Consider the following 12172-nt stretch of genomic DNA (forward strand, 5'->3'; position numbering starts at 1 on the left):
AATACGTCTCCCTGGCTTTGGCGAGGTCTCCTCCTGCTTGGGTGGCACATGGGACCTTTGTCCCAGGCCGTTGTGCAAACGTGGGCGAGCCACCGCGTCCTCGCATGGGGCGGAAATGGACGGGACTGCAAAAACAAGCAAACCGGTTACACAGCTTCATCGTGTAATTCCAGGGCTTCTAATTATTGATTTTGAAAGGGAGGAAACAGGTTCTGGACTTGCAGGACAAACACGAGTGTGAGAGTTTAATCCTCTCCCTATTCTTTGGGGATCTCCTGTACCTTCTGGTTGTAGTGGTGGTGGACTAGGCTTGACGTCCTGGGATTAAAAGCCTGGAAGGCTCTCCCAGGAAGAGGTGGTGGTTTTGCAGGCATGGTGCAAGGGCAGGGAGAGTTCGTCACTGATCCCAGAAAAAAAGACAGTTAACTTTTGTAATGTAACAGGAAGGTGGAATCATGTGAAATGCCACAGGTATCCTAAACTGCCTGCAGAGCCTGTGTGACTTTGGAGTACTGCCTGATGCTGTGAGTACCACCCAGATCACACTTGGGGCAACAGGCAGCTGGGGGTTTGGGACAAACCGGTTGCAGGAAGAGCTGCTGCCCTCTCCTAAGGTGCTGTTTCACATTCCACAGCAGTACTGAGCCACTGACATGAAAGCCCCACAAGCTGAGAGACCAGAAGCAACTGCAGAGTGAGGCTCGTCCTTTGATTCAACACCATTATCTTAAAAGCAGTCACCAGGTTGGCTCTAGGCGCTGCAGCAGTCAGTGAGAACAGCCACTGCGACTGTGGAAGAGGCCAGAGGAGCAGGCTATGGACAGCCCAGGGCATCCATCACCCACCAGGGTCTGCAAGCAGCCCCAGCGCTGCCAGGCAAACCCACCGGGACTGCCTGGGAGGAGCTGGTTTGTGTGCCAGGCTCTGAAGGCTTCCCATCAAACACCCATGTCTGCAACCTGGGGGGAAAACCTCCCCAAAGGCACCATTCACTGAAGAGATGCTCACAAGCCCTCCCACACAGGAATTCAATTCCTCACCAAATCCACGGGGCTTTGCTAGCTGTGGGAAGCCAGCAGTCGGCAAGACTGTGTGTCTTTAACCAAATTTAGCACAGGAACAGGGCTCCAGAGAAGCTGTGGGATCTCTGTCCCTGGGGATACTCGCAACTCACCTAGACACAGCCCTGAGCTGCTGCTCTTGTCTTGAAGCTTGCCCTGCTTGGAGCAGGCATTGGACTAGAGACCTCGAGGGGACTTCTCCAGTGGCTGTATCATTCCCAGCACCTGGGACTTCAATGCTGTCAGCTAAACCTTTGCTAGAGGTAAATGGAAACCTTCAGCAAGAACCCAGAGCATCAAACACCACGGAGCAGATCCAGGCTCAAGACTGTCCCACTCACCACTCACCATACTTGAGTGAGGTCAGGTGCCTTGTGGGTGTTCAGTTCTCTGCACCCTTTTTGCCCAGGGATCTCTACAAGTGCAGTCATCAAACTGCTGCAGCTGCAATGCACAGCACTGATCCCCTGCCCCCTTCCAAAATAAGGAGTAAAGGTTTTCAGGAGCCCAGGGCTTGCTGACATCTTGCCTTCAGTGGGAAATCATCATTTGATTCACTTGTCCAAGTGCTGACAGCTCTGTGTGATCCCACCCCAAGCCTGGCATGGGGAAGCTGGCAGCACAGCAGCCATTCCCATACACCTCTTGTGGGCACAGGGATTTCTCAGGTTGTCATATAATTGTCTGTGCCCAGCCTGTTATCCAAGACTCTGGGGATGGTAGAAAACCCACTCCACTTTGAGGGGAAACAATCATTTTTCAGATGTGGCTGAAACACTGCAGCTGTGGATGGCTTTGAACTATGTTATAACCTCAAAGGAACCTTCACTACATTGATTCAGTCTGCAAAATCAATGGCCCTGAATCTGTTATGCCCAGGGAAGGGTCAACAGCCAGCACTGCTGTTTGCATTGCAGTCATTTAGAAACCTGAGGCACGTGAGGAAAATGTACTCTGGTGTGTAGGACCATGCAAGCAGAGCGAGGCAGGGGCTTTGGGAACTGTGGGAGGACACATCTGCCCTGGGAAAGGCTTGTCCCAAGTGGTGCTTCTTCATATGTGTGAAGGCCAGTGTGAGCTCTTCAGCCATGCTGCAGTGAGATGAGCTTCACAGCTGTCATGCAGCATCTGTGGGTGTTAAAATACAGAGGGATGGAGCCCTACCTGAGGGTGTGCCACGCACATGGTGATAAGGGGTGAAACAGCCCAGACCTGCAGTCAGAGCTACATGAGTGGGTCCCTGCACATCTGGAAAGCAACTCTGGGGTGCTTTCAGGGGGTGGGGGAGCACATTCACAGCTTTCAGGGCTTTTATAAGGTAGGGCACAGTAGGGTCTGGTCACAAGAACTGTCCTTTCATTAAGCACAAGATGGAGATTTTTCACCTCCAGCTCACTTGATTTTCATTGTGTCTGGTGTTGATATAAAGACTTGGATACAGAGTTCAGTGGCCTGAGCGTTTGTAGCAGCCCAGGCTCTCCCACCGAGGAGGGATGCATTTCTCCGGGCCCAGCCGAAGGCTTGCCGTGTGTGCCCCGGGGAGGAGGCATGGCGTTCCCCCATCGCTCAGCGCACCCCCGGGCTGAGCTGGGCACCCACCACCGTAACCACTTGCGAGGCTTTCTCCCTCCCCCCTTTTTTTTTTTTTAAACTTTGGCGGGGCTGGGGTGCAGACCCGGGACTAGGTGTCAGCGGTGCCTTCCCCAGCGCCCCCTTCGGGTCCTCATTTTTTAGCGCTTCCCTGCCCCTCCCTCCCTCCCCGCTGGAAGAGCGGGGGTGCGGAGACCCGCGCTCCGACGCCCCCCCTCCTCTCCCCTCCCCGCCCTTCCTCCCTGCTCCGCGGCGGCGCGTCCCCGCCCCGGGGCCGGCCGGCGGCGAGGGGCGGAGGTTCCGCGGCGGCGGCGCCGGGCGCGCTGCAGGGGCAGCCCGGCCGCCGCGGGGCCGCCATGCCCGCCAAGTCCAAGTACAACCTGGTGGATGACCGGCACGACCTCCGTATCCCCCTGCACAACGAGGACGCCTTCCAGCACGGCATCTGCTTCGAGGCCAAGGTGGGCAGCGGGCGCGGAGGGGGTCAGCGGGGACCGGCGGGGGCTCCGCGGGGGTCCCTGCCCAGCGCTTGCACCCCGACCTCCAGGGGTTCCCTGTTTTCCAGCTTTCTTTTCGCATAACCTTGGGTTTTCTCCACTTTCCCCGGGAGCCCTTCCCGTTGGCATTGCCTGCTCTCCCCCAAACTCAGCTGCAAAGTGTTGGGTGAGGCTTCTCACCCATTCCGTAAGGATGTCAAAGCTGGACAGACGGGTCAAGCGGGAGTGGGGTCAAGCGGGAGTGGGGTCACCATGTTGCTTTCCCTCCTTCGCTCTGCATCCCGCCTTGGCTCTGCGTGGTGTTGCTTGGGGACGTTGGCCCAGGAGAGTCAGGGACTGCATTTTCCTGGGAAAGAGTGGAGGGCTCGGGCTTTGCTCTGTGTTTCCAGCGCTGTGGGTAATGCTGGAGTGCCGGTTTGATGGGGGACGGTTGGTGTCCTGCAGGATGCCTTGTACCCTGGTGCTCCTCTAATGGGATAAACTCATTGTGTGAGTGGACAGAGGAACTGCATGCCATTTGCGGTGCAGTGCAAGAGGTCAGGGCCGCCCGAAATAAAAGCTTGCTATTTCTCCTTACATATATAAACCATTCTTGCTAGTGGATTTGGCAGGAAGCGCTATTTTTTTTTTTCTGTTGGGACCTCTCAGTCTCTTACTTCACTTAGGCTGTGGCTTCCCACAGTCTGAGTGCTTGCGCTCTCTCAGCAGGCTGGGAAAAAGCCAAGCTACCCGTCCGCGTTGCCCAGTCCTGAGCAGGTAGTGCTGGCTGGCAGTACACCGGGAAGTAGCTGGCCATGAAATTTGAAAAGGGGAAACATAAAATCTTGCCCCCTTTGCTGTTCCTGGGGGATACAGTTGTCACGCTGACAAGATACTCCAAGTGAGGTTGACTTGGAAAAAACCTGGTGTAAAACAGATTTTGAGCGACAGGGAGGGAGGCATCTGTCGCACACCATTGTCCTTGGAGCACGGGTGCTGGCAGGGGAAGAATCGCAGCTTTGGCATCTAATCCTGTGCAGTGCCCTGGAGGCAAGGCTGCGGCTCCTTGGAGGGTGCCGAAGTTGTGTTATTTCCCGCTCTTCTCGTGGCTGGGAGGGTTCCTCTGCAGAGGCCGTTGCCTGCCTGATGGCGGGCAGTCTGCTGCAGAGAGCAAAACAGCAGAGGAGTTGTTTACGGAGCAAACTTAAACCTGCTTTGCAACTCTTTCCTGGGGAAGACTGTACAAATTCAGTTTTGCAGCCTTTTGCTCCTGGATTATTGGAGCCAATTGCTGTTTTACTGCCAGCACCTGCTCACCCCTCACCTGTGGGGAGGCTGCAAAGCATCCCCCCTTCTAAATTCCATGTGCCTGGGTATAAGTGCTGTGCCTCTTCCATGCCGGGTTTGGGTGGCCCGGGGTGAGGAGTGGGATAGGGCTTCAATTGCCCCTTGGTCTGCTCATGGCTCACCTCTTTTTCCATGCTGCCGGTCTGGCTGCATTAATGGGGTGGTACATATTAGTCTTTGTCAGCTCCTCTTTCTCTTATTTTGTATCCTGTGGTGCGCGCTAATGCCAAGCACAATCCATACGAAACCTAGCTTCCGAATTTGTGGGTTTCTCCAGCAGCTCCTGATGCCAGATGCAAAATGCAGATGGCTTAGGCAATTACTCCATCCTTTTATTAGATTGCTGGAGACTAATTAAATGCTTGCACTCCTTTAGTTCCTTTTATCCCCAAGAATCCCGAGCACTTAAACCCGCGTGGCTCTTGTTTTGGCCAGGCACCCAGCGCGAGTCACAAAAATGAGGAACTCTGATTTAGAGCAGAACTTTGGGGGAAGATTAAAGAAGAAAAATGCTCGGCTGGGGCGCCGGGACTCACGTGCCTGTCTCCTAAAAGCCTCCTGGGATTGCTGATAGTGTGGACAGCGGGGATCCCAATGTTACAGCCCGTAGCAGCTGGATCAGTGGTCTCTGCTCCAGCAGCCCGGGATTCCTGATGAGCTTGCTTGGGGCTCACCGTAGGGGGGTAACACGGGCCTGAGTCGGTACGTGCTGATTTATTGTTTTAATTTTTAATTTTATTTTTACACTCAGACCTATGCTGTCTGCTGCTGTCTTTAAATGGCACATGTAATGGAAGTAATGCATGTTTTGGTTCATCAGTAGCTGCTGGCATCCATGCTGATGTTCCCCTTGCTTCTCTCCCGAGGGAATCCCAGTGTCCCAGGGTGGGTGGCTACGGGCAGTCAGGATTTGGGCCCTTTTCAAGCACAGAGTGATGGACTTGCTCTGAAGCAAGTGGTGCCGTCACATGCAATGCCATCAGGAGACTTGCGTTGCTCGTCCCCACTGAAGCTTCTTGCAGCCATATGCTCTGGCACAGGGACACCAAGTCTGAGTGAAGTGTCCTCTGAGGATTATGTTAATCCATTTTCTGGAGATAAATCCAATAGTTGGAAAATCCCACTCCATCTTCTTAGGAATAATAATACATTTCACGCTTTTGGATCTGTTTTCATTGGCTACCCTTCTTGGCATCAAACTCCTCTGTGTCCCTGAGGCGCCTCGGCCAGGCTGCTGGGAATCGGGGGAGCTGGCTCTGAGGGAAGGCAGGGCGTTCGCTTTCTTCTGCGTCTTGTGATCTGAATTGTTGAATAAAATCAAAAGCCTGGCCTCTTGAGCTAGCTGAAGCATTCAGATGAAAGAGCTGGGAGCTACAGCGTGGCACAGGGGAGCAGGCATAAATTCCCACTTGTGCAATGGTTTCCTGGTTAAATAAATGGGTATGTAGAGAGTAAAGACTCCTGTCCTCCTCCACCTCTCCGCCCAGCACCTCTTCTCCGATTGGGGTGAGGAGGAGGGGGATGCGAGCTTACTCCTTATCTTCCCAAAGCCTTGGTGCTGCAGCACAAAACCCAAGGGCCAGCTTGTGCAATACCAGCAATTCTGCGCATTCAGAAATCATGACTCGGGCCACTCCAACGCCTCCAGAGAGATCAGCATGTAGAGGGAATTAAATGGGGTGCTGGAGCCTGTCATTGGACTGCCGGACCCCCCATCTGTTTGAGTGCTGGGTGCTGCCGGGTTTGCAGGGGGAAGCCATTACTGGCTCCCGTCATTGGAGCTGCTCTGAGGTGCTCACTGGGCTCTCCTTCTGCCCTGGAGATCCTGTGGTCCAGAGCAAGGTCCCACCTACCAAATACCCATTATTTGGGAACAGCTGTTAATCCTTCAGTCCTGAGGCTCGTTAATCCATTTGCAGTGCCCTAATGTATGTGGTTCCCAATGTAAGGGGGGGAGGAGGTGGGTGCAAGGACCCTCTCTGCTGCTGTCCTATCTGCAGGTGAGGGGAGAAGGGGCTGTCCAAGCAAACCTTGGTCCTCAGGCAGACCCACTGCCTGCAGTCCAGGACTGCCATGGGCTGGGACAAGACATGTGCTGAGACCCGGCTTTCCTGATATCAGAGCCGTCTGCAGATAAATGCAGGACTGGAGGCTTGGGAGGATTGCTGTTCTTCTGGGCAACAGGTGGGGTTTCTGGGTTCGGGTGGTGGTGGGGTATTTTTTTCCCTTTAAGGGATCTTGGCAACCAGGCGTTCTCTCCTATGTTTGTCAGTACTTTTCTCTGCTTTTGTGCGTGGGAAACTGAAGTTGAACCGAGCATCTGCTGCTGTCTATGTTTGGAGACGGGACATGAAGGAGACTTTAGTCTGATCCAGTATGTCCCTTCCTATGAACCCCTCCAGCTCACCTGCCGCCACCTTCCCAAGGCACCTGCAGTGCCTGCCGGTTGCTGCAAAGATAATCACTTTATCAGGAAAGGGATTATAGCCTCAGGTGAACACTAAGCAGCAAATGCATGTGTGTTTCCACTCTTGTGTATATTTTTATGTGTGTAGGGGCCATACATAAAAGCGTTTGAAGTGCGTTGAGTTGCAGGCAGCTCTGGTCGGGGTCTTCAGTTCCCCTCCTCTGCTTCAGGCTCCCTTCCCAGCGAGGTTCCCTTTCCCGGAGGGCTGGGAAGCTGGAGACAGGTTGTGTGAAGCTCTGCACCTCTTTCGCTGCCTGGGAGAGACTTGGCAGCTTTATTTGGGGGCTGTTTGTACTGGCAGCTCTGGAGTATGGTGTGCTCTGTCAGGGCTGCTCAGCCCAGAGCAAAGCTGCAGTGTGATTTAGCCCGGGATTGCTTGCTCGAGGCTATAAATAACCTTCCCAAGTGCCACAAAAGTTCTCATCTGAAACAGTGGCATATTTCTGCCATACTTGTTAAGTCAGTTCACAGGCTGCTTAGTGAAGCTCTTAGCAGAAAAAAACCCAACTCTGCTGGGATTTGGCAAAGCTGCGTGTGCCCAGACTGTGGGTATCGGCCAGGCAGCGCGTGGGCTTGGCAGATGCCAGAAGGTCCCAAGGAAGAAGCGATGGGGGTGGGATGCTCCCAGCCCCACTTTCTGGCTGCTGAAGTGCTCGGGTCTTGCGCATCCCGTACACGAATGCTTGTTAAGGCTGTAGCGGGGTGTAAGTGCAGGAAGCTCAGTCCCTGCGTTGGGGGCAGCTCTGGGCGGTGTGGCTGGGCGGGGTATGGAAACAGGGGAGAGTGGACAGCCCTGCTATATTGGCATGGAAAAACTTAAGCTCTCCTGCTGCACCCTCCTGCGATGTGTCCTGGTGTCCTTGCTGCAGGGCCGCATCCTGCTGCAAAGGTGTCTCCCTTTATTGCGTGAGCCCTATTTTGGCCGGTGAGAGGGGAGGGTGGGTGCAGTGCACATGGCTCTGGTGGGCGCTGGGATCTTGTCTTGGGACCCCCAGAGCTCTGTGTTGCTGGTGCTCGAGCACCTGTGCCGCTCATAGGCAGTGCAAGCATTTCCAGGATCAGCAGGCAGGGAAACACTAATATCCTTAGGGCATCAGCTTGACCAGTGGTGCCTGGCGTGAGGTGTCCCTGTGTTAATGCCCGCTGGCTGGTTGTGTAGCTCTGGACGGGTCCGAAACGCTGCGTTAAACTACCTGGCTCCCAGGGCTGGAGGCACTCCAGTGTCCTCAGGGTGCAGAGCCCTGTTAAGGGAGGACTGGGCAGGGCTGGAGCTCTCCAGCTCAGCAGAGAGCCTGCTGCACCCGCCTGCCGGGCTCAGGCTGGAAAGCCAAGGCTTTTTTCCATTGAAGTCAGCTGGCATCCTGACTTTTCCGTCCCTTTTGGCCTCTGAGCCCACACCACCGCAGTCTGAGTAAACTTCTCCCCTTTCCTTCCAGTGAGGCTGGGTGTTCCTGGGGTGCAGGGCAGAGCTGGGGCTGTGCCAGCCCAGCCCTGTGGCTCCGCGGGTGGTGGTTGTGTATGGGAGAGTGGGAGCACTGGGACAGCAAACATCCCAAGAACTGGATTTCTCCTTGCTTTCCCTGACCACGGCAGCCCAGGGAGAAGCCCTTATCAGCCAGGCTGCAGAGAGGCTGGGTGTTTCCCAGGCACTGGGGAAACAGATTTCAAATCTCAGGGCGCCCGGCTGGGGACCGGTGCCCGAGCACTTTGGCCCTCGCTTTGTGGCACAGCCGTGTGTCATGGGGCTGATGTCCACGTACCTGGTGTGGCCTCATGCCGCGCTGGACTCTTCAGAAATCTGGGGACCCTCGCGCCCTGTATCTTACGCCTCCCACCCAGCTGCCGGTACCTCAGGTAACCCCTCCCCAGCCCGGGTGCAGGGTCCTCTGGTCAGACAAGTCTCTCCTGGCCCCGAGGATGGCTGCATAGCCCGTGGTGCGATGCCCCAGTCTGGGGCTGGTGCCAGCGTGTCTCCTCTGCCTGCGCTGCCATGCTGCCTGCCTGCAGCTCCTCTGCAGAAGCAGTGGCTCTTTATCTGTGGCAAGCTCTCTGACTTAGGGTGGCTTTCGAAGCTGGAAACCCGGCAGCCAGCCAGTCTAGGCTCCCCTGTAAGTTGGGTATGGTTCAGCCCTGACCTTTGTACGCAGTATCGGGCTGGCAGAGAGGCAGTGTGCCTCCCTCCGGGAAGGCTTTTGCTGCCCACCTCTGCCCACCACCTGCAAGGGGTCTCATCAACACCCCTTGGAAGGTGTCCCCCTGTCAGGGATGCAATTGGCCTTTGGTTTTCCAAAAATACCTCCCACCTGCTGTCACAGAAAAAGCACCTTCTCGAGAAAATTCATTTCTGACAGAGCAGAAAACAAGCAATATTAAACAACCTCAAGGAAAAATGAGAATCTAAGTGACTTGTGCAAACATTGCTTTGGCAAAATGCTCTCCTTTGTTTTCTTGGTTTTTTTTCCTCTGGCCTGGGGAGGACTGGTATTTCCCTGAACTGGACAGGTCTTTTGTAAGCCATGGGCGGAGGGTGCATGGTGTGGGCTGTGTCTGGAGGCCCCTTCCAGCCGTGCCTGGCACAGACAGGGGAGCCTATCTGCATGGGAGGGGGACCGCAAGCAAGCTCCCTTTGGGTGCTGAGAAGCCCGATGGGTGACGGCCACCAAGCCTGTGCAATGGCAGGAAGAGGGGCTGCCCTTTCTAGGGTCCCTCGAAGGACCAATGGAAGGCTGCATCCCACACACGGGGATGAGGAGCAGCGGGGTGAGCGGGGAACCGAAACCACCCTGCAAAATAGGTGCTTTGTGCCTGCCTGCCCGTGCCACTGGGCAACGCAGCCCCAAGTGGCTCTGGCCATTTGCAATGTGAGTGCTGCCTTTGTGGGGCTGCCAGAGTGCCTCGTTACAGGAGGGACCCCCTCGGCTGCCCATTCACTGGTGCTCCGAGCGGGCCGCCTTTCTCCTCCTAATTAGGCTGGGGAGGAGGAGGCTGCCTGCGACTGCCCTCCCCACGGAGCCAGCTGTGCCCCCCCACCTTCAGAGCGCGGGGATCAGTGACCCGTAATCCCGCCTGGCTCTTGGGTGCAGGTGGGGGGCTCCACCTCTGCCCCCCATCCGCTGGCAGGGTGGTGGGGCCGTGGATCTGGAAGCGATTATTTGGGAAAGCTGCGTCCTGCATATGTGCATATGGTTTCCTCCTCCTCGGTTCCCGGGGGCTTGGGGAGGGTGGGTTCTTTCATGGGTTTATTTTCTTTGTCAGCTCTCTTTCATACAGCTTTATTTTCCTTCCTTTTGTCTCGGGTGCCTTCCTTTCTCCTCCCTGGGCTCAGCCCCAGCCCCGCTGCCTCCCTTTCCCGTGGGGTTGACCTGCTGGCATGGATGCTAGCCCGAGCCCTGGGAGCTGGGACATCGGCCCCTGCAGGGACCAGGGCCACCGCCACGCCTGGCACCTCGCTTGGGGCATGCAGATTTTAAAGGAAGTCAAAAGCCCATGCCTGGGGGCTGGGAGCCCCCATTCTCAGGGCTTCCTGGGGCTCCTGCCCCAGGAGGGGGAAGATGGGTCTCAGCGTTGGGGTGGGATGAGGGGGGAGTCCTCCACCCCAGAGGCTCCTGCTGCTTTGCTGATCCTCATCTCTGCCTCACCTGCTTTTTCCCCACACCTCTTCCTGAAATGAAAAGTCGGTGCTGTGAGTAGGAGGGCTGGAGGAGAGTGGAGCAGAGAAGGAGCAGCCCTCGGTGCACTTATCGCCTGCAAATCACTAATAAATTTAGTTTATTAGTGAAAAATAAACTAATGGTTTTATTGGATGGCCTGGTTTCTCAAGCCATCCCCACTCCTCGTCTGGGAAATAGTAGTTTAGCTGAAAGGCCGACCTCCAAGTCCACATTTTTGGGAGAATACTCATCACATTGTGAAGGATTACTCCTCTGCAGTGCAGTTCCTGCTTGTGATTTCTGCCCTGAAGGCAGAAATAATCTGGGGAGACTTTGTCCACCTGTTGAGTTTTGTGAAATGTGCAAAAAAATACCTGCCTCCAGAGAGGAGGGAGAGGTGGGTGTTTTCGGAGCTGTGAGCACAGTAATTGTGTGAAGTGAGCCCATGCTGGGGCTGGAGGTGCCGCGGGCTCTGGTGGAGCTACACTCCTGGGTGCGGGATGCAGCAGGATGCCCTGGAGCCCAGGTTTGGAAGCAGAGGTGAATCCTGCATGGTTTGTGACCTGAGCCCCTTGGTTCACGTGCTTGCAAGCATGGTCTGGAGAGGAATAGCTGAATAAAGGGGCGTATATAGGATGGCATCAACATGCTTCCTACTGCTGGTGCTGTTTTTCAGGAGGGCCATCCAAGGAGGTCCAAGGTGGTGTCTGGTTTCTGCTCTATCACTTGCTTATGGGGCGGCCCAGCCCTGCCGGGCTCGCCCATGCAATTACGGGCATGACTGAGTGTGGCTGCTGGACGAGGTTGTGGTCGTCAGCCAGGAGGTTGGCATTGCTCGAATTCATGTGGCTGTGAGAGCCAGCAGTGGACAGGGCCATCTCCTGCCCGACTGATAGCTGCCACCGCTTTCCCTGTCCTTGCATGTGGCTGTACTCTGCACTCGCCTGTGCAAGGAAAGCGATTTACCCCTCCAGTGGCAGTGACCTCGTGCTGTTGGGAATAGCTAGAAGAAGATGGGCATCCTTTGGCTGTCCCTTTTGCTAGCAAAAGCCTGTCCTTCTCATAATTCAAGCTAAGAAGTCTCCCTTGCAGGTGAGTGGGAAGCAGTGCCGGGTGGTCCCGGCGGAAGAGTGACGTGGGGAGGCTCGGAGGGAGAGGTGCTGTGGAGCCAAGATGTTCCCCTGGTGGGGCAAGATGGTGAAAGGTTTCTCCCTTACATGCTGCATGGTGACTGTGTGCCCAGGGCTCTGGCTGCCTCAGTCCTCCTCCTCATCTCCTACTTTTTACTGATGGTTTCCAGACTTTATATAAGAAAAGGGAATTGATTGATGTCAAAGACGCCTCTCTTAATGTGACCTGAACCTTTGAAGGGGTGGGAAGGCTCCATTTAGGGGATGCAACTAAAAACTTATCAAGACTTGTGCTTTTGCAGTCGGGCATTCAGCAGTTGGGGTCTGGGCAGTTAATGCCGCCTTTGTCGGCGGCGTGCATCGTGGGCTTTAGTTCCCGGTTACATAAAGCTGCCCTGCACTGTGGCAGCCTGTTCAGCCCGTCACGAACATGCCAGCTGTTTGGTGTTTA

General features: G+C 55.4%; 1 protein-coding gene across 2 annotated transcripts in view; it reads left to right on the forward strand.

Annotated features, from left to right (window-relative positions):
- The first annotated feature begins 2970 nt into the window (after nt 1–2970).
- NOS1AP (nitric oxide synthase 1 adaptor protein) overlaps nt 2971–12172 on the forward strand; it is a 43020-nt gene continuing 33818 nt past the window's right edge. For both annotated transcript variants that reach the window (XM_076339834.1, XM_076339835.1), the window contains exon 1: nt 2971–3112. In XM_076339834.1, the coding sequence (XP_076195949.1) occupies nt 3008–3112 (105 nt within the window). In that variant the 5' untranslated portion in view covers nt 2971–3007. The remainder of the gene's footprint in view (nt 3113–12172) is intronic.

Source organism: Aptenodytes patagonicus, chromosome 5 (genome assembly GCF_965638725.1).
Source record: "Aptenodytes patagonicus chromosome 5, bAptPat1.pri.cur, whole genome shotgun sequence".
Classification (NCBI taxonomy): domain Eukaryota; kingdom Metazoa; phylum Chordata; class Aves; order Sphenisciformes; family Spheniscidae; genus Aptenodytes; species Aptenodytes patagonicus.